General features: G+C 34.3%; 2 protein-coding genes across 4 annotated transcripts in view; both read right to left on the bottom strand.

The window, feature by feature from the left end:
* Positions 1–22,251, bottom strand: part of LOC110448989 (serine/threonine-protein kinase HT1-like) — a 41,441-nt gene that overhangs the window by 6,453 nt on the left and 12,737 nt on the right. Inside the window, exon 1 of one of the 3 annotated variants that reach the window (XM_021495558.1) lies at positions 2,749–2,864. The exons of 1 other annotated variant lie outside the window; for it this stretch is intronic. The gene's annotated coding sequence lies outside the window, so the exon portion shown is untranslated. Of the gene's footprint in view, positions 1–2,434; positions 2,559–2,748; positions 2,865–22,251 lie in introns of those variants that run through there. One more of the 3 variants, XM_021495556.1, reaches the window with a different exon arrangement.
* On the bottom strand, positions 7,261–14,602 carry LOC110448994 (kielin/chordin-like protein). Its single transcript, XM_021495565.1, has 6 exons — positions 14,447–14,602; positions 13,454–13,531; positions 12,708–12,749; positions 9,809–9,938; positions 8,807–8,998; positions 7,261–7,653 (listed from the first exon to the last, which is right to left on the bottom strand). Exons 1-6 carry the CDS (start codon positions 14,502–14,504, stop codon positions 7,542–7,544), a joined length of 612 nt encoding a protein of 203 aa, XP_021351240.1. The 5' UTR covers positions 14,505–14,602; the 3' UTR covers positions 7,261–7,541.

The raw sequence follows: 22,251 nt of genomic DNA on the forward strand, positions 1-22,251 counted from the left end.
TGAAATACAAGAAAATCTTAAAAGACGTGTTTCTTGAGTAGGGATAGAGGGATTTTTAACACTGGAGAATCCTTTGTCAGTTATAAAGGCAGGTGTAAACTGCGTTTGGGCAGAGGAGAAATATATGTAAATCTATAAAATCCTACTCTTCGAGTATTCAACATTGTATAAGCAGAGAAAATTGCCCAACTCGGGGAGAGGAATGGGACCCAGTAGAGAAAATATAGGAAAATATTTAAAATGGTCTTTTAACTGACCAAAAGGAAGAATAGTATCGTTGGAATGGGCTTCTTTTACTGACCATGGTCAGAGAATGGTCGTCTTAGTGACCATTAGGGAGAATGAAATGATTAGAATGGTCGTCTAACTGACCAATAGGGATAATATATGGTCAGAATGGTCATCTAACTGACCGATAGATAGCTAGTGTTATGGTCAGAGTAGACTTACCATTCACCAGTAGAGTGTTATGGTTTATAACTGACCAGCAGAATTCTATTGCTATAAAACCAATCTTGTAACAAACCAATTATCTTAGTTTAGCTAGAGAAATGAATTCCGACATACATTGATTCTAAACTCATTTCAGCACATTATGTACTTACAGACTGTCCAAATTCAGTGATGTCCAAACCAAATTGATGTGATGATTTTTTTATCAGCTCCTTCATATAAAAGTTAACTAAATATAGAGTATGATAGTTACAATTGTTTCCTTCCCGACAAATAGAGATACTTGTATGACAAGATGATTTGGTCATGTAAATGACCAAAGGAGTATTATGGTCATGATCATCTAGTTACTGACCAGTGGAGTCACAGGGCAGGATCAAGAGAGTAAGACATACTCTAAATTGTCATTCAAATCACAAATAGAAAGAGATGGCATGAATGGTCTTGCAACTGACCAAAAGAGTGGTATGGCCAGATTACTTTCAAGCTCATAAAGTGAGCTTATGCCGTGATGCGACGTCTGTCGTCCGGTCTGCTGGCGTCATTTGTTTACTTTAAACAACTTCGTCAGAATAACCAAGATGACTAGGTTGATTGTATTCGACCAGAAGCATGCTGGAATGAAGAACTACCAACTTTGTTCAAATGAAACCCTTTGCCTATTTCAAGGTCACATGGGTCAAATATGTTAAATATTTTGAACAATTTCTACTGAATAACCACAGAGGAGCAAGGATGATAATATTTAGCCAGTAATATGCCGGAATGAAGGGCTTCCAAGTTTTTTCAAGTCAATGACCTCAACCTATATTCAAGGTCACAGGGGTCCACTCTGTTTAAAACCTTTAAACGACTCTTCATAGTAACCAAAAGACCAAGGATGATATTTGGCCATTTAAATGCTGGCATAAAGTGCTATCAAGTTTGATCAAATGAATGACCTTGACTTAAAGGCAAGTTCACAGGGGTCAATTGGCTTAATAAACTTTTAGACAACTTCTAATGAATAACCGAAAGGTCAACAGTGAGGATATTTGGTTAGTAGCATGCTGGCATAAAGGGCTACCGAGTTTGCTCAAATGAATGACCTTGACCTATACTCAAGATCACTGGGGTCATATAAGATTTACACCTTTAAACGACTTCTGCTGAATACCAAAAGGCCCAAAATGAATATAATTTGCAAGGAATATGCTGGGATAAATTAAGGGCTACAAAAAGTATTTAAATCAACGACCTTGACTAGATTCCAGGGCCACAGGGTCAATTATCTAAAACAAACTTTTAAGCAACTTCGTGTGATTAACCAAAAAGCCGAGGGTAATGATTTTGCCAAAGTATCACATTACCAGTACTTACAATACATGTTTCCTCCTCCAAAGTATCACAATACTAGTACTCACATACATGTTTCCCCCTCCAAAGTATCACTATATACCAGTACTCACATACATGTATCCCCTCCAAAGTATCACTATACCAGTACTCACATACATGTTTCCCCCTCAAAAGTATCACTATATACCAGTACTCACATACACATATTCCCCTCCAAAGTATCACATACCAGTACTTACAATACATGTATCCTCCTCCAAAGTATCACAATACCAGTACTTACATTACATGTACCCTCCTCCAAAGTATCACAATACCAGTACTTACATTACATGTACCCTCCTCCAAAGTATCACAATACCAGTACTTACAACACATGTATCCTCCTCCAAAGTATCACATTAACAGAACTTACAATACCTGTATTATCCTCCAAAGTATCACAATACTAGTATTTACAATAAATGTATCCTCCTCCAAGGTATCACTTTACCAGTACTAACATTACATGTATCCTCCTCCAAAATGGTATATGCTAACAGTACCCTTTTCTTTATCCTTACAACTCCATAATCTTTACTTAAGTGTAAAGATCTGCAATTCACATTAAAACAAGTTTTACAGAGGAAAAATGTACACTTGCCTGTTTTGTAGACTGTTTATCTTGAAGGTAAGCAAATATTTACTAAAATGTATAAGTAGATCTGTAGGCTTTTTGTAGTCAATGTCAGAGCAGTTCTCACAACTTATCAGGTGAAACGCCCCCATCCAATGTACAGTTTGAGTTTAGATACAGATATATACCTGTTACCTGTTAATCTACCTGGTCACATTAATGACGTACATGAACACATTTACCTGGTGTTTTATTGGTTCGATGATGTAACACTGGAATGAGGTCCACAATGATGATAACAATTGCACATGTGACATATAATTTTATCGCTTTTAGCTCACCTGGTACAAGGACCATTGTGAGCTTTTGCCATACTGCAGCGTCTGTCATCCGTTGTCCATTGTCTGTCGTCCGTTGTCCATCCGTCCGTCAACTTTTCCGTTAAAATTTAACTTGTCCTGAACAGCTTTATGAATTTCGACAACTAAATTTGGCAAGGAGCATCCTGCGGAAAAGGAGACTCAATTTGTATAAATAGAGGATGTGGCCCATCGAGTTGCAGAGGGGCGGAGCCCAATAGGGAAATTTGGGGTTTAAATCTTCAAATTCCTTCTTCTTTTGTAATATTGGAGGGATTATATCCAAATTAGGCCGAGATCATCCTTGGGCAGTTCTTCTAAGGAGACCTTATTTCGTAAAAACGGAGGATATGGCCTCTCTGGGTGCAGAAGGGCGGGGCCCAATAGGTTGGTTTTTACCACTGAGTCAATTGTTCTCGGATTCTGTCAATGAATATGGGCAGGGTGTGGCCTTCTTGGGGGCAGAGGGGAAATACAGGAAAATCTTAAAAGACTGATTTCTTGAGTAGGGATGGAGGAATTTGTAACACATTTCTTCTGGAGAATCCTTTGACCTAGTGGACTCTGTCAGTTATAAAGGCAAGTGTAAGCTACTTTTGGGCAGAGGAGAAATGTATGTGAATCTATAAAATCCTAATCTTCGAGTATTCAACATTGTATAAGCAAAAGAACTTGCCCTACTCAGGGTAGAGGAATGGGACCCAGTAGAGAAAATAAAGGTACCTGACCAATAGGAAGAATAATATCGTTGGAATGGACTTCTATTACTGACCATGGTCAGAATAGTCGTCTTAGTGGCCATTAGGGAGAATGAAATGATTAGGATGGTCTTTTAACTGACCAATAGGAAAAATTAACGGTCAGAATGATCATATAATGACCGATAGATAGTGTTATGGTCATAAATAACTTACCATTCACCAGTAGAGTGTTATGGTTTTTAACTGACCAGTAGAATTATATTGCTATAAAAAACAATCATGTAACAAACAAATGGTCTTAGTTTAGCTAGAGAAATAAATTCTGACAAAAATTGATCCTAAACTCATTTCATCACATTATATACTTACAGACTGTCCGAATTCAGTGATGTCCAAATCAAATTGATGTGATAATGTTTTCATCAGCTCCTTAATGTAAAATTTAACTAAAAATAGAGTATGATGGTCACAATTGTCTCCTTCCCGACAAATAGAGATACTTGTATGACAAGATGATTTGGTCATGCAATTGACCAACGTAGTATTATGGTCATGATCATCTAGTAGCTGACCAGTGGAGTCACATGACAGGATCAGGAGAGTAAGATATACTCTAAATTGTCATTCAAATCACAAATAGAAAGAGATGGCATGACTGGTCTTGCAACTGACCCAAAGAGTGGTATGGTCAGATTATTTTATTAGCTCATAAAGTGAGCTTATGCCGTGGTGCGGCGTCTGTCGTCCGGCCAGCTGGCGTTTTTTTTTTTACTTCAAACAATTTCTTTTGAATAACCCCGATGGCTCGGTTGATTGTATATGACCAGTAGCATGCTGGAATGAAGAACGACCAAGAAAAACCAAGATCTTGTTTTTCTTGTTATGTTGACGCCGTATTTTTCCATAGCGCTTTACGATTTTATGTGAATAGTTTGTGTCTCTACTTTTAATTTGTTACTGTTTATAACTAACGATATGTACTTTATTACAGATAAGGTGAAACGGAATATACACCTTGCTTTTTATGAACAAAAAGAGGATAGATAGATAAATGAATAAATCGATTTTTTTTGGTGTTTTAACAATAATAATAACTGGGCCTGACCGGGATTCGAACCATGAAACTCAAATGCTGTCGCCCAATCCGACTGAGCTACTAAATCTGCGATAGTGTCCTGAAATAATCACTCTACATATATATAAAACGAAAGTAGGGGCGGTTACTAATGTTTATCCATAGCAGACTACAGAATAATTATCTAGCGCTTTGCTTGCAGTGTGACATGGATCCTGAAAAGTATTGAATTGCTTGTATGTAAAACTACAACTGTTAGCGCCTGATAGGACAGCTCATGCGAATTCCTCATAAATTGTATAAATTAATGTGTATACTAATTATATTGATTGTAAAAATTGTATATCTCTATACTGTAAAGCGCTTTAGAGTGGCTTATTCCAGCAAGAAAGGGCGTGATATCATATGTTGTATATCATATTTACATGATAATGAAATTTTCTAGATTTTCATTTCTGCAATAGGTTAGGGATCCTTAACGACATTTAATGTCTCAGTGGTAATAAGAGAAAGCATTGTGGAAGTATGTGAAATGTTGTCTTATGCAGGAACAATTACTGCGGTGGTTGTAATGCAAAGTTCTACCTAAAGGGAAAAGAAGTGACGAAAACCTGTAAGAAAACAACACATATAAAGCCCCACTTACCATCGCCTTGCAAGAAAGGAGTACACATGGTGCAATGCTTCACAAACACTTGTTATGTACAACAGTGTCCCAGTCGACCACATGCTGCGTGTGTGTAAGCATAATTAATATTTTGATTGGTGTGTGTAAGTATATTTAATAGTTTCATTAGTGTGTGTAAGTATAGTTAATAGTTTGATTGGTGTGTGTAAGTATATTTAATAGTTTGATTGGTGTGTGTAAGTATAGTTAAGAGTTTGATTGGTGTGTGTAAGTTTAGTTAAGAGTTTGATTGGTGTGTGTTAGTAGAGTTAAGAGTTTGATTGGTGTGTGTTAGTATAGTTAAGAGTTTGATTAGTTTGTGTAAGAATAGTTAAGAGTTTGATTGGTGTGTGTTAGTATAGTTGAGAGGTTGATTGGTGTGTGTAAGTATAGTTAAGAGTTTGATTGGTGTGTGTAAGTAAAGTTAATAGTTTGATTGGTGTGTGTAAGTATAGTTAAGAGTTTGATTGATGTGTGTAAGTATAATTAATAGTTTGATTGGTGTGTGTAAGTATAGTTAATAGTTTGATTGGTGTGTGTAAGTATAGTTAAGAGTTTGATTGATGTGTGTAAGTATAATTAATAGTTTGATTGGTGTGTGTAAGTATAGTTAATAGTTTGATTGGTGTGTGTAAGTATAGTTAAGAGTTTGATTGGTGTGTGTAAGTATAGTTAAGAGTTTGATTGGTGTGTGTAAGTATAGTTAATAGTTTGATTGGTGTGTGTAAGTATAGTTAATAGTTTGATTGGTGTGTGTAAGTATAGTTAAGAGTTTGATTGGTGTGTGTAAGTATAGTTAAGAGTTTGATTGGTGTGTGTAAGTATAGTATATAGTTTGATTGGTGTGTGTTAGTATAGTAAATAGTTTGATTGCTGTGTGTTAGTATAGTTAAGAGTTTGATTGATGCGTGTAAGTATAATTAATAGTTTGATTGGTTTGTGTAAGTATAGTAAATAGCTTGATTGGTGTGTGTTAGTATAGTTAAGAGTTTGATTGATGTGTGTAAGAATAATTAATAGTTTGATTGGTGTGTGTAAGTATTATTAATAGTTTGATTGGAGTGTGTTAGCATAGTTAAGAGTTTGATTGGTGTGTGTAAGAATAGTTAAGAGTTTGATTGATGTGTGTAAGTATAGTTAAGAGTTTGATTGGTGTGTGTAAGTATAGTTAATAGTTTGATTGGTGTGTGTTAGTAGAGTTAAGAGTTTGATTGGTGTGTGTAAGTATAGTTAAGAGTTTGAATGGTTTGTGTTAGTATAATTAATAGTTTGATTGGTGTGTGTAAGAGTAGTTAAGAGTTTGATTGGTGTGTGTAAGTATAGTTAAGAGTTTGATTGGTGTGTGTAAGTATAGTTAAGAGTTTGATTGATATGTATAAGTGTAATTAATAGTTTGATTGGAGTGTGTAAGCATAGTTAACAGTTTGATTGATGTGTGTAAGTGTAATTAATAGTTTGATTGGTGTGTGTTAGTATAGTTTAGAGTTTGATTTGTGTGTGTCAGTATAATTAATAATTTAATTGGTGTGTAAGTATAGTTATGAGTTTGATTGATGTGTGTTAGTATGGTTAAGAGTTTGATTGGTGTGTGTAAGTATAGTTAAGAGTTTGATTGGTGTGTAAGTATAGTTAAGAGTTTGATTGATGTGTGTAGGTAAAGTTAATAGTTTGATTGGTGTGTGTAAGTATAGTTAATAGTTTGATTGGTGTGTGTTAGTATAGTTTAGAGTTTGGTTGGTGTGTGTCAGTATAGTTAAGAGTTTGATTGGTGTGTGTTAGTATAGTTAAGAGTTTGATTCGTGTGCGTAAGTATAGTTAAAGTTTGATTGGTGTGTGTTAGTGTAGTTAAGTGTTTGATTGGTGTGTGTAAGTATAATTAATAGTTTGATTGGTGTGTGTAAGAATAGTTAAGAGTTTGATTGGTTTGTGTAAGTATACTTAAGAGTTTGATTGGTGTGTGTAAGTATAGTTTAGAGTTTGATTGGTGTATGTAAGTATAGTTAAGAGTTTGCTAAGAAAACACAATAAGGAATAAATTTGAACAAAATAAATATAATCAATAGCAGTGTTCTTTAATGTAGAAAGAGCGGAGAAAGGCCGATATTTGAACCATGGTCTTTGAAAATATAACGCTATTTCTCAAACTGATTTAGTTTGAACTCCTGTGATAAAGCTATTTTGCACCACACTCATGAATCCCATGTAATTCAACACGACATATCAGTCCGTAATGATTGAAAGAGGATTGGATAACTAAAGGAGAAGAAGACACCATAAACAGTTCTCTACATATTAGTTGTTTGCCCTGTATCAGTGGCATGGGAAGTCGCGTTTAACCATAAAGGCGCCGGATACCGATAGGACGCCGTCCGCTCCTGCACATTCCTGTTACTTCTTCATTGTTAATATAAAACCTGGCGTTGCAGCCTCCACAGTAGTCAGATCTGTAGGAGGAAAATCAAAACCAAAAACATTAGGAACCAGTAAAGTAATAAGGAAGCAATCGAAGTAACATTGGCTAAAACATTAAAACAGCGTTTAAATGATACATATACATCAATATGCATAACTGCATAACTACATTTTTGTTTATACGTATCATTATTTAGAATAAATTCATGCATTAAATTAATAAGATAATCAGATTGAAACCTAATAAATATTCGTAAAATTCACATTCATGCCCTATTGTTGCTATTAAATAATTTGTATATAAAATAATTTCGTCTGAATAAAAATCAAAACAAACGCTCGATGTGATCGAACATCACAAACCAGCATATTGCCATCAATTTAAATTCCAAAGTATTTCAATATAAAGAATATTTTTTTATGACACGCTTTACTACTACCACTGCTTATTCAATCAATTATAGGATTCTGTTTTCATAGTTTTGTACATATTTTCCCTTTAGTCGATTTAATAAAAGTGCATAGGAAACGAAATTGATTCTCATAGTGAAACAAATCAAAATAACTGTTTTTGTGGATTCGTTCCCACTACACCTGTGCTCTTTCGGGAAATTGACATTACATGAATATGACCATATTTTCATGAATTGTATTGTCGATGGACCAGCAGATGATCATCCGTCTCAAATGAAAGGGTCTATTTTCAGGGGTTTCGGTATAAGCTTTTTTTTTGTTCATAGTTTCATAGTTTCATGGAGTTTCAGATAGATAAACAGTGTTACTAACACCTTCTTTACTGAATTATTGTTTGAATATCACTACATTTCAAAAATATTGGCGACTAACACACACCAATCAAACTCTTAACTATACTTACACACACCAATCAAACTCTTAACTATGCTTACACACTAATCAAACTCTTAACTATACTAACACACACCAATCAAACTATTAACTATACTTACACACACCAATCAAACTATTAATTATACTTACACACACCAATCAAACTATTAATTATGCTTACACACATCAATCAAACTATTAATTATACTTACACACACCAATCAAACTATCAATTATACTTACACACACCAATCAAACTCTTAACTATACTTACACACACCAATCAAACTATTAACTATACTTACACACACCAATCAAACTCTTAATTATACTTACACACACGCAGCATGTGGCAGACTGGGACACTGTTGTACATCACAAGGGTTGGCGAAGCATTGCACCATGTGTACTCCTTTCTTGCAAGGCGATGGTAAGTGGGGCTTTATAGGTGATGTTTTCGTACAGGTTTTCGTCACTTCTTTTCCCTTTAGGTAGAACTTTGCATTACAACCACCGCAGTAATTGTTCCTGCATAAGACAACATTTCATAAACTTCCACAATGCTTACTCTTATTACCACTGAGACATTAAATGTCATTAAGGATCCCTAACCTATTGCAGAAAAGAAAATCTAGAAAATTTCATTATAATATAAATATAATATACAACATATGATATCACGCCCTTTCTAGCTAGAATAAGCCACTCTAAAGCGCTTTACAGTACATAGATATACAATTTATACAATCAATACAATTAGTATACACATTAATTTATACAATTTATGAGGAATTCGCATGAGCTGTCCTATCAGGCGCTAACAGGTGTAGTTTTACATACAAGCAATACAATACTTTTCAGGATCCCTGTCACACTGCAAGTAAAGCGCTCGATAATTGTACTGTAGTCTGCTTTGGATATACATTAGTAACCGCCCCTACTTTCGTTTTATATATATGTAGAGTGATTATTTCAGGACACTATCGCAGATTTAGTAGCTCAGTCGGATTGGGCGACAGCATTTGAGTTTCATGGTTCGAATCCCATGGTTAAAACACCAATAATGATTTATTTATTTATTTAGCAAGGTGTATATTCCGTTTCACCTTATCTGTAATAAAGTACATATAGTTAGTTATAAACAGTAACAAATTAAAAGTAGAGACACAAACTATCCACATAAAATCGTAAAGCGCTATGGAAAAACACGGCGTCAACACAACAAGAAAAACACAAGATCTTGGTTTTATTACGAATAGTTAAAACCAGAATGAAAGAAAAAACATACGCAAGACATCATAAAACCCCTAAACCTTGAAACGAACTTGGCATACTTACACACATTTGGCGTATGGGTAGTTCGGGCAACTCTCTTTGTCACATGGAAGATGAGAGCAGGATGCCATGGGCACGCCCGGAGGACAGGGGCTGGGAAGGGGCTGCGGAGCCGGAGGTGCACGAGGAGTTTCTACAACATATAATCATAAAGTGATAAACGTTATATGAAATTTGAATATATGCACTGCTAAGGTAAGTTTAACTATGTTTTGGAGAGAAAACAGAAATCCACAGTTAAGAATCATTGGCGTCGTACCCCTTCAAAAACTATAATTTTGCATGGGCAACTTGTTGCTCTGATCAGTTATTTCTTAGAAGAAAAACATACCTCGCGGGTTTTTATGGGAAAAAATATAAATCAGATGAAATAAACAAATAAACCACAGTGTTCTGAGTATAAAAATATAACTTGGTCAGACAAGGATTCAAATCCTGTACCTTGAATCATTATATACTTTCACCATTACCAAGTGAATGAACGAAGTAATATCTTGGCCCTGTCCTACTAAAGTTATGTCCAAAACGAAATTAAGGGGTGGTTACTGTATATGCAGTGGAAATACATGTATTTAGTGTTTTGCTCGCAGATGGACGGAGATCTTCAATAGTAAATTCCCGACTCATCATTCAGGGATATGCATCTTAAACATGTTTCTGGGATGTTGTTTAGTGCAACATTATCCAAGTTATTATTCGTATGTTAAATGAGTTGTATCGTCTTTTGTGATGTCTCAAATTAAATAAAAAAGATGTTCTGATGATTTGAGAGCAAAGGTTAATAAACAAATGGTAGTGTTTTCCTTTGATGTCGGTCGCTGAGTGTTTTAAAATGTGTTATCGGGCATTTATGCCCGAACGCATTCCCTATCCATCTTAATTTATCAAACTAGTTGAAACCCGTTCCTAAGCAAAAATCATAATCCCTGTATACAATAGGATATTGTGTTTTATCGTCCGTTTCAAAAAATAAAATTAAGATATAGTACTTGGTAATCCTCACAATGACTCATCATTATCATCAAAAACCTGACTTTTGATTACACTGTAACGTTCGACGTGTAGTAACTTTGTTCTATGTTCAATGTTCTGTATTCCGTAGGCCTTACGGCCCATACGTTGCAAATACAACATAAATATGTACAATACATACAAGCAAACGGAGAATGAATCATAACGGGGTGTTTACATGCTTAAATGAAACAGTATCATAACAAACCCTTCAATGTACAAAATATCCCGTTTTATTAAATTCATCAACATTGTTTACACTTAAAAGCTTAACCAGCTTGAATACACTAAATTTTCGATAATAATATTCCTGAATATGTTTTTGACTTAAATCTGAATAAAATTCATAGCCGTGTGTTATAACTCTTCCATTTTAATCAATTGTTACACGTCACACGTCCCCCACTACACTATGGGTTTTTGTATATAAAGTAACTTCCTTTTACTTTCGTTTTGGATAAGACTGCAGCACATACGGACCAGTTGACTTTCGATCACCGGGTAGCTTAATCGATTAGAAAGATAGTATAACAGTACTAAGGCAAGGGTTTGAGTCCAGCCAGGTTATTTATTTTTACATTCATAACATTGTTGTAATTATATTTTGATATTCATTATTTCTCATGATGGTCCCACAACGTATGATTTTCTTTTCAGAAATAATTGATAAAAGTTATAGCAGTAAGCCAAAAAGAACAGTTTATAAAGCAAGAATTCAGTTTCAGGTACGGGGTCCTTAAAATAAACTGTTTTCTTTGAGGAAGATATCATACATCTATGAAGTTATTTAATTAATGAGATTACCAACACGTGGACTTGACATTCGGTCCAAATATAAAAAGGGCGTTTTATTTGATTAAACGAACATTATATTTTTTATGTTAATTTATCAACTTTGTCTATAATAGCCACACTATTGATGCAAATACAAGTTAAAAACATAAATGTTTGAATACCCTAATTTACATAATTTCTATGGGATTTTGTATGCATAAAGGACCTCACATTTACAGACAAAAATTGAGGAGCTGAATTTCTCGCTTTCGCTACAAAGAATTTTATGTTTCTTTGAAAATGAATATGTATTCATTATTAAGCACGACAAATTAGCCAATTCCAAATTTTTCACATGTTGAACTATGCGTTGCGTTACGCTGTTGAGTTAAATTATAAAATCAAAAAACATTACTGGTGCTGAAGCGCTTCTTTCTTTGATCATCTTATCAATGAATTACGAAGTACAAAGCTTGATTCTAAATTTTGGGCTGTCGATCTAGAAAACCAAACAAAGAATCATTTCATCAAATTTACGAATGGCAGAATAATACAAAGTTATATCTAAAGTGTACCCGATTCATATGTAAAACACTGCAAAAGGGGCAAATGGTGCCTATACAACTCTTTACAACTCTTTAAGTATTTAATCCAGATCTTCTAGCTTCAACTGATAATTCATCCTTTTACTATTGCTTTATGTAAACCTTACAACAATAAATTCAGCCACAAAGTAACAGCCAACCTAGAAAACTAACAGTCCTTCAGCAGAGTCTAGAACAATTAACAGTTAAACGAACTATTACAGAAATTATTAGTCGATGCAGAAATACAAACTTAACATTGATACACAATATAGCCATTTCGTCCATTGAGGTTTAACGGTTGAGTACCAATATCAATACAATTAAAAACATAGACAACTGTTCACAAAATTAGGTATTTGATAGAGGAGCCAGATACCATTCTAGGGGCTTCGAAATTTATTATTGTGGTTTCCATATGGGAAAAAATACGTTTTCCACTTTTGTTAAGAACATCTAGGTTGAGTGGGTCCAGAAGCAAGAAACACACTTTAAATCCGCCACTTGGTTTGTGTAATTGTTTCTATACTTACGACAAGTAGTTCCTCCGCACGCTGTTGGACAGCATATTTTACCTGAAAAAGCATAATATTATTAATGGTTTTGTGTACTCTCAAACCTTTTGGATGTTTTGTTTGTTATTATTGTTTCACAATTACTGAGACTAAATAATCCTATGATTGGCGTACAACTGATGGGTTAACTGTTGGGGCTAACAGCAATAACATATTTTCTTTCTGAGTAAAAGCGTTTAGATACTATTAGTGTAATTACTACGACTAACGTAATAAAACATATTTCATGATACAAACGTTTTGGTTACTACTACGACTAAATTAAAAAAAAATGTGATTCGTCCTTTTCGTTGCTTGGTAAACAACAAGGACTAAAATGATTAAAACAACCTTCTTTTTTTGGAATTGATGGGTTTCTTGTAACAACTTCGACTTAAACGTAATTAGGTATTCAGGTTTTACAAAAATTCGCCTAATTACTTTACGAAGTGAACGTTTGTTAAATTTAATGTGTTATTTGTGAAACAAGTAAAGTTGAATAAAACAAGTTATACTTATATAACTATAGGCAATATCAATACTTCTGTTTTATTCTGTCCTTAGTGATTCACATAATAATGTAATTTTCCTCAACAAAGTGTAACGGTTGCAAAGTGATGAATATACTGAACTGTGAATGTGAATGTACATCATTCTAATGGTTTTAATTTAATTCTACATTTATATCAAATAACAATGACGAATACAGAAGATAAAAACTGTACCGGAATCACATCCTCCACTGCCACACATAAAAGCACAAACACCACCGAATCCATTCATGTTGGGAGGGCATCGTGGGTCTGTAAAATAAAGCACGTTTAAATAACCTTCAATTTTATTATCAATATCGGTAGTATATCAAATGATATCATCAGATGTCCTGGCTCCTTCCGTTTTTCTGACACATATATTAGCAGACATTCCACCTCCATATTTGATTCTGACACAAATATCTGACTGAAATATCATCTGTGTTCTTATGTCTAATTATACTACAATATCTCCTAAGCGAAGGTCATGGATAGGAAAAGGCTCAGAAACTGTAAATAAAATGAAAATTTATATGTATTTAAGAGAGAGTACAGTTGATTTGTTTTATCCAAAGAGTGAACACATAAACATAATTAAGCATCAAATTGACAAGATAAGGCAACAACAGGAGCCGAGGAGACATCAAAATGATGAAAACAAATAAGAACACCATTACAACAAAACAAACATTTAAAAAATATCCTTTTGGAAACATTTATTTTAAGAAAATTTTCCATGTACTGGTTAGTCCTTTATAAGAAATATCTATAAAGAAATACGTTTAAGCATATCATAAAATCGTTGAACAATTGAAATATTAATCGAAGGGACCATCACTTTATGTTTCATATCATTAATATTGTCAGTAAGTTAATTACATAAATTTGCCAAAAACACAAGAAATGAAGAAACGATAATTATTCTATAATATACAGGGTATTTAACAGTATTAAGTCAAGAATTTTAGTTCTATAGTACATGTATATCGGATGCAAGCTAGAGGAACTTCTCAAATGTTATCTGCTTATGTTTATATAGGTGAATAATCTGCGTTTGTTTCTACAGGTGAATGAATCAATATTAAAATAACTTTTACTCAAAAGAACACACAACTATGCAACCATTCAATTAATATTATTCAAGTTTTCGATTCCATTTTCAGACATAATATTTGTCACTCTTACCTGCTAAAGAACCATGTAGATGTACTGCCGAAATCATAAGTATAACCGCCCACATCATTACAGACAAATCCTATACAATGTGTGTATGTGATTCCTGGTTAAGTATGTGTATCAGTCTATTACCGTCGCGTGATGCTTACAGAGTGTTAGGTATTCAAATTTATTTATCCTTTTATACATCAGTGACCACGAGAGTGTGTTCCTGGTATTTAGATTCCGATTTTCACACGGAGGACGTGTTGTGTTCCAGGTAAAAACCTGACCACACGTACATGCCTAGCTATGGTGCATATGTCGCGGTGCGCTGTGTGATTGATGGACCGTGACACTGGAGCATTCACTATGTCATATTTCATGGCAGGGTTTCCAAGTATTCAGTTTGTGCTTGTAAACCTCTTTGTTATTACTTATATTAAAGCTTCGACAATATTTTATGAAATATTATTTGTATACACCATGACACCAACACGTAAACAACTAAGCATGGTTGTTAAATAAATTTTAACTTAAATATATACTTTGATAAATCGTACTTATATTGTATTTCTCGTATTGTTTAATGTAGTATGATTTGTTTCATTTATGAACCGATAATAGTGTCTTTTTGGTCTTTTATTTTAAGTCTTAAGCTGTAAATGGAATCATTTTATTTCTAAAAAAAAATGTATACTTCAAATATTAAAATGTGTAACAAACACATTCAGAATATCAATGTACATAATTATATACTTAATTTCTCCTGTAACGTCTTACATCTGTTAGTAGGTCTTACTTATACCAGACAATTTGGAAAATGTGTTAAAATAGTACATAAATGTTTTTTCTTCAAAAATATGTCATCAAGCTGCGTATGCATCTCAATATTGACCGACAAACGTCACAGCTAACAACAAATCAAAGCACCTGATTGGTCCTTATCCATTTAACGTTTCATTTCCTTTTGGTTTCCCTGCCTTGCCTTCAAATACGTGTGCTCCTTTTTTTTAAAAAGGTAAATTTAAAGCCATTGTCGGAACTCGTTTTTGGTTAATGCTTTATTCTGCAAATGACAACATTAAGTTACGATGCATAATTCTAGAACAGTTTCACGCGCTACCAGCTTAACTCGAGGCACATCAACATATTTATTGCATTTTAAAAATGTGATCAGACTTCACGATTACGATCATGAACTGTGACGGAACAGTCAATTACATATCATCACTATTAAAAATCTTTAATTCATTTATACACGACAAAAACATCTGACATGAGTTTTGAAGAAAACAGTGCACCTGTACCTAGACTTTTGTGAATATTATACACTAAGCTGATGTACACGGTACTTTCGAATTTGATTTGTTCATACAAAGCGAAATTAAATACACTTTCGTTTGTAAATTAGATGTTTTCAGTGAATCACAGAGGAACTTATAATATACAAGTAAACACATATCACATAGAACCGCTGATCACGTAATGTTGTGACTTGATCTCATTGAAGAAATGTATACAATGCAAATAGAGAAATAAGGTACGGTGATGATTTTCTGTTCTACTTTCGTCTGTTGAATTGAATGTTTTCTGTAAATCACAAAGGATTTCTTAATATATCACACAAAACCGCCGATGACGCTACTTTGAAACTTGATCTCGTTGAAGAAACTTATAGCAGGTAAGCAGTATAACACTGTAATCGTTGTTGATTGACGTGAAGAGAAAATAAACTGTGCCGAGAAGTCAACTTCATATATGGAATTATTAGTGTAAATTGAATCAAATGTGGGGTCTAATTAGGTCTTAGTTTGGATTGTAGTGGTCAAAGCGCTTCCTTACTTCACAATTCAAGTGTTTCGTTCTCCCATACTTGCCCGTGGAAGACGTGAAATTTACAGTTGTTGGGCTACAGTTCATAAGATGTATCGTAGAAGAATGTGTTTTTAATATTAAGTCTTAACCTTTTTCTTTTTTAATATCTATGAACTGATTTTTAGTATTGATAAATTACGTCGTATTAACAAATATCTATAGTGTCTCGCATAGGTTGGGTGTCAATCATATATTGTTGTACATTATAGACCATGCTTGTATGTATGTATTTTAAGAAAAATTGACATGTGACACTTGAATAATATAATTTGTATTGTATTGTATTGTTTTATTAATCAAAAGTATCATAAACGTTGTGTTTTAAACGGATTTCTGATTTTATGTTCAGGGTTCATGACCCCTATAGAATTTGCATGCGCCTTATGGAATACAAGAATCAAAAATAGGTATGGTCCGTGGACGTCTCAACACTCAGGCAAGAGCTTAACAAAGCTTCATGCTACACAGCCAATCTCTTAACCTCGGGTTGAGATTTTCCTGTCCATGGGCCACATCCATGTTCGATTCTATTAGTCTTTCGTATCAAGATTGAATGAGTTCAACAAGGTGGTATACTCTGCTGGTGGACAATCGGTCCTCGAGGCCGGCAGTAACCTTGTAGCTGAAATGTATGCTGGCAGGGCTTTATGTGAGTATGTCATCAATAGTAATGTGTGTTATAGAACCATAACAATATTTGCTAAATAATCATAATTTATGTTTACACTTTGATAGAGTAGTTACCCTTTATTTAGTTATTTCGAATAGTTGTTTGAACCGCAAACTAAATCTTGACAACAATGAAATTAACGATTTCACAATAAAGATTGTTAACGTTAAAATAGCAAATGCTGTTATATTCTCATAACAACACTTGTCTTGTCAATGAACTGCTTGGTGGGAAGTTCGTTGGAATAAACATAAAGATATCGATACAATTTCAATAATTAAATCAAGCAATAAATTCAATTCAAATTTTATGATAGTCTTACATAAAACGGTGAATATTATTGTTTTCCTGCTTCCTAATGCGGAGGGGGACCCGTGGATATATTGCTAAGCCTGTGTTATGGTCTCATTACACGGAGCTTACCTTGGTAGTATTATGTTGTGGCGATGCAGAGCAAATGTAAATATTATAATATATGGGTTTTACTATCACTTTTCCACATCAGCGATAAAAATATATATCGGACAAAATAGCTACTTGGCTGAGTATAATATCTACTGTCCGATTTTCTGCATCGACAAATGAAATTTTTCGTTTAAATTTTTCTGGCAAGTCTAAGATAATTTTATTATAAGATCTCTAAATGTAGGATACATAAACGGGCAACTATCTATTACACACCAACAAAGGTGTCATAATATGTCGTCCAAAGGTTATAAACCCAGGCGATATTTTAAGTACTGAACAAATATCATTGTCCTCAACAAAACTTACAAATAAGCATCTGCATATATTGTAATTAGATTGAAATCAGTTTAAGACTCAATAATGTCCGAAACGCAAACAGTGCAAGTAAGAAAGAAAGAACCAAGTTTTGTTTATTTTTGAAATGGTGTAAGGGAATGGATCAGGATTTTAATAAGAATACTTCTTCTGCTATCATACAGAATGCTTTTTTTTTTATCGAATTTTGTAGATATAAAAAGGGTCTGTAGACAAGTGTATCCAGTGTCATCTAATTTATTTCTATTGGTTGCTGAAATATAAGCTATCATGGTGGACTAACAATATTTGATTTTGAGAACTTTATATATTGACTTGAAACTACATGGATTAGGAGAATACTCCTATCTAAAGATAATGAATGACTAACCTTGTTTGGGGAAATTTGTAAACCTAAAATAACGGGAGATCTAGGAATTGAATATGTTAAAACTATCCATACAGAAAATAAATATGGGAAGATTTTGGAGCATGGATCAAAGAAGCAGAAATGACAAACATTGAAACATGTTGATGACCTTTTACAATCGCCAATTTGGTACGATAGATATTTTAAAATTTCATAATGATATTTTTTTTTCTATAATGAAGGGCATTTAAAAAATGAAGTATATGTTAGGGATATAATACAAACGGATCGGGATTATTAAGCTATACAGATTTTAAAGAAAAGAATAATGTTATCACTGGAAACTTGCTACAGTACAAAAGCATTTGCGAATCAATAAAACCCTTTATGACATATCACGATATAACATAACAAAGCCATTCTTTGAAAGACCGTTTATACCCTTTCACACCAATGTAGCATTAAGAAATTGCATTGCACTGGTTACCTGTACGATACAGGTCGCAGTACAAAATGTTGATGTACACATACAAGGCACTGAATGGTACAGCTCATCAGTACCTACAGGAGCTTGTTACCCTGTATCAGCCGTCACGATCACTGCGGTCGGAGTCAAAATCATTGTTTTGTGTCCAAAAAATCTCGTACTGTGACATATGGAAACCGTTGCTTTGAGAGGGTTTCGGCCAGGTTGAGGAATAGCTTACCATCTGCCGTAAGAAAGTCGAATACCCTGGCCAAAAAGACGTCTTTAGAGTAATTTTACTAATTATATAGGGCGCTATATAAATGTTGTATATTATAATTATATTATTATTAATAGAGAGGAAGTAGAGATATGTACAACACCCTACATACTAGATTTTTTTTTACTACACAGCAAAAGTAAAATGTCTATCTAACCAACTTTTCTCCACTGTTAACTGGATATATAATAACATTAGACATTAGCTAGTTCACTTTCAGGTTTGTACCAATATTACTTCCACTTAATCATTATTTAAAAAAAACCCAATCAGATTCAAACAATGTGATGTATGTAATTTATGTCAAGAAAGCAAAGACATTATAGTTATAGTTATTTTCCAGTACAGGAACAATATGTTCCTCTACACCGAACTATATTATATATGTAATATGTTCTCATGTTTAAATATTAGAGTTCACTTCCATCTATGGTTGCCTTATAATTATAAAGTATTTCCTGATTTTTCCATATTTTGTCCAGTCTATTCTTGAAAGTGTTTATATTAGGTGCCGATACAACGTCCTCGGGAAGACCGTTCCACATTTTTACAGTTCTAATACCAAAGCTGTTTTTCCTTAGTGTAGTTTTGAATTGTTGCGGGAAGATCATTTTTGAATTCCTCCTACTGCTGTGGCTCGTTGTTACATCCTTCAAAAGTTTAAGAAAAATTACAGGATTCCCTGTCGTATATTCCGCTTTTTATCTTATATAGTTCAACCATATCCCCTCTAGCCCTTCTGTATGATAGTGTTGGGAGTTCCAGCTTTTGTAGTCTTTCTTGGTATGTTAAGTTTTTCATCCCCGGTAAACTCCTAGTTGCTCTGCGCTGCACGGCTTCCACTCTTTCAATATCTTTTGCTTAATACGGTGCCCAAACAGAATTAGCATAGTCAAGTTGTGATCTTACTAAACATATGTATAACGGGAGAAAGGTGGTATAATTCATAAGTTCTTCTTAACAGTCCAAACATTTGGTTTGCCTTTTTTACTTTTTCGCTGATACGGTTTTCAAAACTCAATTCCGAGTCTACAGTAACACCAATATCTTTTTCCTTGTATGTTTTTTTGTAGATTGTTCCCAAGTTATTGATACGATCCCGTTGTTCCTTCTATGTTTTTTGTAGATCGGCCGACGTGCATATGTTTGCATTTTCCGGGTGCATCCTTAGTAGCCAAGTGTTGCTCCAGGTCCCCATGGTGTCCAGGTCCTTCTGAAGTGCGTATTCGTCCTCTTTCTTTGTTATTATTTTAAATATCTTAGTATCGTCTGCGAACAAGTACATGTCTGAGTTTGTTACATTTGGCAGATCAATTACAAATATGACGAATAGTAGTGGTCCGAGCACTGATCCCGGGGGAATTCCTGATGCAACATCAGTCCATCCTGAATTTACTTCCTTTACTGATACCTGTTGTTTACGTCCGCTTAGAAAACTTGCTATCCACTTAATCGTTTGGTCTGAGATATTGTACGAGTGTAACTTGTTTATTAAACGTCTGTGTGGAACAGTATCAAAAGCTTTTTGATAATCCATGTATATACAGTCCAATCCAAATCCCTTATCCATTGCATCAGTCCATTTGTCCAATACCTCCAACAGCTGCAATGATGTTGATTTTCCCGATATAAAACCGTATTGTTTTGGAGAGAAGAAATTGTTTGCTCTCATAAATTTGTTGATGTGTTCTCGCACAATTGTTTCCAATACCTTGCATACGACTGATGTCAGGCTGACTGGTCTGTAATTTCCCGTGACACTTTTGTCTCCCTTTTTGTAGATTGCGCACACACGAGCCTGTTTCCATTCATCTGGAATATTCCCTGTTTCGAGTGTTTGGTTGAAAATAATTACGAGTGGGTGCGCCACTGCAACTGCAGAGTTCTTTAGGAACACGGGGTGCATATTGTCCAATCCCGGCGATTTGTTCGATTTTAAGTTTTGTAATACCTTGATCACTTTTTCACTGTCTATTTTAAGCCATGGCATATCACTTTGGGTTTCCTTCGTTGGTAAGGTAGGGGTTTCCCCTCCATTCTCTTGTACAAACACGCTCTGGAAGAATTTGGCTAGTATATCTGCTTTCTCTTTGTCCGTGGTGACTTTATTTGATTAATTGTCTTTTGGATTTTCATATAGATCTCCAATTTCCACTTTTGACTTTGATTTTGATTTAATATATTTCCAGATCATTTTGGGGTCCGATTTTGCCTTTGTTGCCAGAGTCTACTCATAATCCTTTTGTAGTTTCCGAGTCAGCTATTTAACCTGATTTCGGACCTTGCAGTATTGCTGTTTCATTTCTCGGTCATTTGTGGCCGCCACTTTTTTTCGACAAAGCATGTTTCTTTCTAATTTTTTCGAGTGTTTCTTGGTCCACTGGAAATGTGTGCTTGCTATTTTTGTGGGGTTTGATGGTCTTTGTTGGTACAGATTTATTTGATATTTCTTGTATTTTGTTCCTGAATATTGACCATTTTTAATTGGTGGTGTTCTGTTCTTTCTTTCACTTTTCCAATCAAAATTCATAATTTCGTTGTTAATTTGTTCGTAGTTTGCCTTGTTGTAGCATATTTTTGTTGTGTTTTTACCTGTTACAGAAGTTTTACATTTAACATCTAGAAGTAGTATCTTGTGGTCACTTCTCCCTAAGGGGCTTTGATATTCTATCGACGAAACAAAATTCGCGTCATCTGTAATAATTAAATCCAAAATATGGGGTCTATCTGTCCCTCGCCATCTTGTTGGTTGTTCGGTTATTTGTGAAAGGTAAGTGTCCTGTAGACATTGAACAAATTTGAATTCTTGTTTTTCAATGCTATCGCCTTTGGTATTCCACGTTTCCCAATTGATGTCGGGGTAGTTAAAATCTCCCATAATAAGTAAGTGGGAGTATCCTAAACTGCAAACTTCGTTTAACAAGCTTCTCAGGTTATTATTGTTTTCTTCAGTTCCGCTGTCTGATCTGTATATCAGGCCAATTAGTATTTTTCTTGTGCGTTTAAAGTTATTTCAACAAAGATGTTTTCTTGGAAGGTTGTTTTTAAAATGATTTCCTTCGCTAGAAGCAATTTGTGTAAGTAAAGCAGCATGCCCCTTCCAATTTTGGTGTCAAAGTTTGTCTCAAACATAGTATAATCTGTGTTGCCCTCTATTGTATATTCTTGTGTTTTCATATTTAATGTTCTGATCTTAGGCTTTACCTCTGTGATTCCAATAATTTCAGGTTTTATCTGGTTTACTCGCAAGGTTAGTTCCGAAAGTTTATTTTTTAATTGATCTGCATTTGTGTAGACGCATTTTAAATTATTCAACACAAAATTTCTTTCTGAATTCGAGGTGTTAGTCTGGTTATTTACAATATGTCGTTGAATTTTTCTTTGAGCTTCATCCTCTCCACTCATTGGC

The sequence above is a fragment of the Mizuhopecten yessoensis genome, unplaced genomic scaffold (genome assembly GCF_002113885.1).
Source record: "Mizuhopecten yessoensis strain PY_sf001 unplaced genomic scaffold, ASM211388v2 scaffold4411, whole genome shotgun sequence".
NCBI lineage: Eukaryota > Metazoa > Mollusca > Bivalvia > Pectinida > Pectinidae > Mizuhopecten > Mizuhopecten yessoensis.

Bases quoted from the DNA above. Each gene is read 5' to 3' on its own strand.
- LOC110448994 (XM_021495565.1), bottom strand. From the start codon at position 14,504: ATGATGTGGGCGGTTATACTTATGATTTCGGCAGTACATCTACATGGT. The intron at 13,532-14,446 runs GTAAGAGTGACA...TTTATTTTACAG, and splicing joins TCTACATGGTTCTTTAGCAG to ACCCACGATGCCCTCCCAAC. The intron at 9,939-12,707 runs GTAAGTATAGAA...TATATGTTGTAG, and splicing joins GTGCGGAGGAACTACTTGTC to AAACTCCTCGTGCACCTCCG.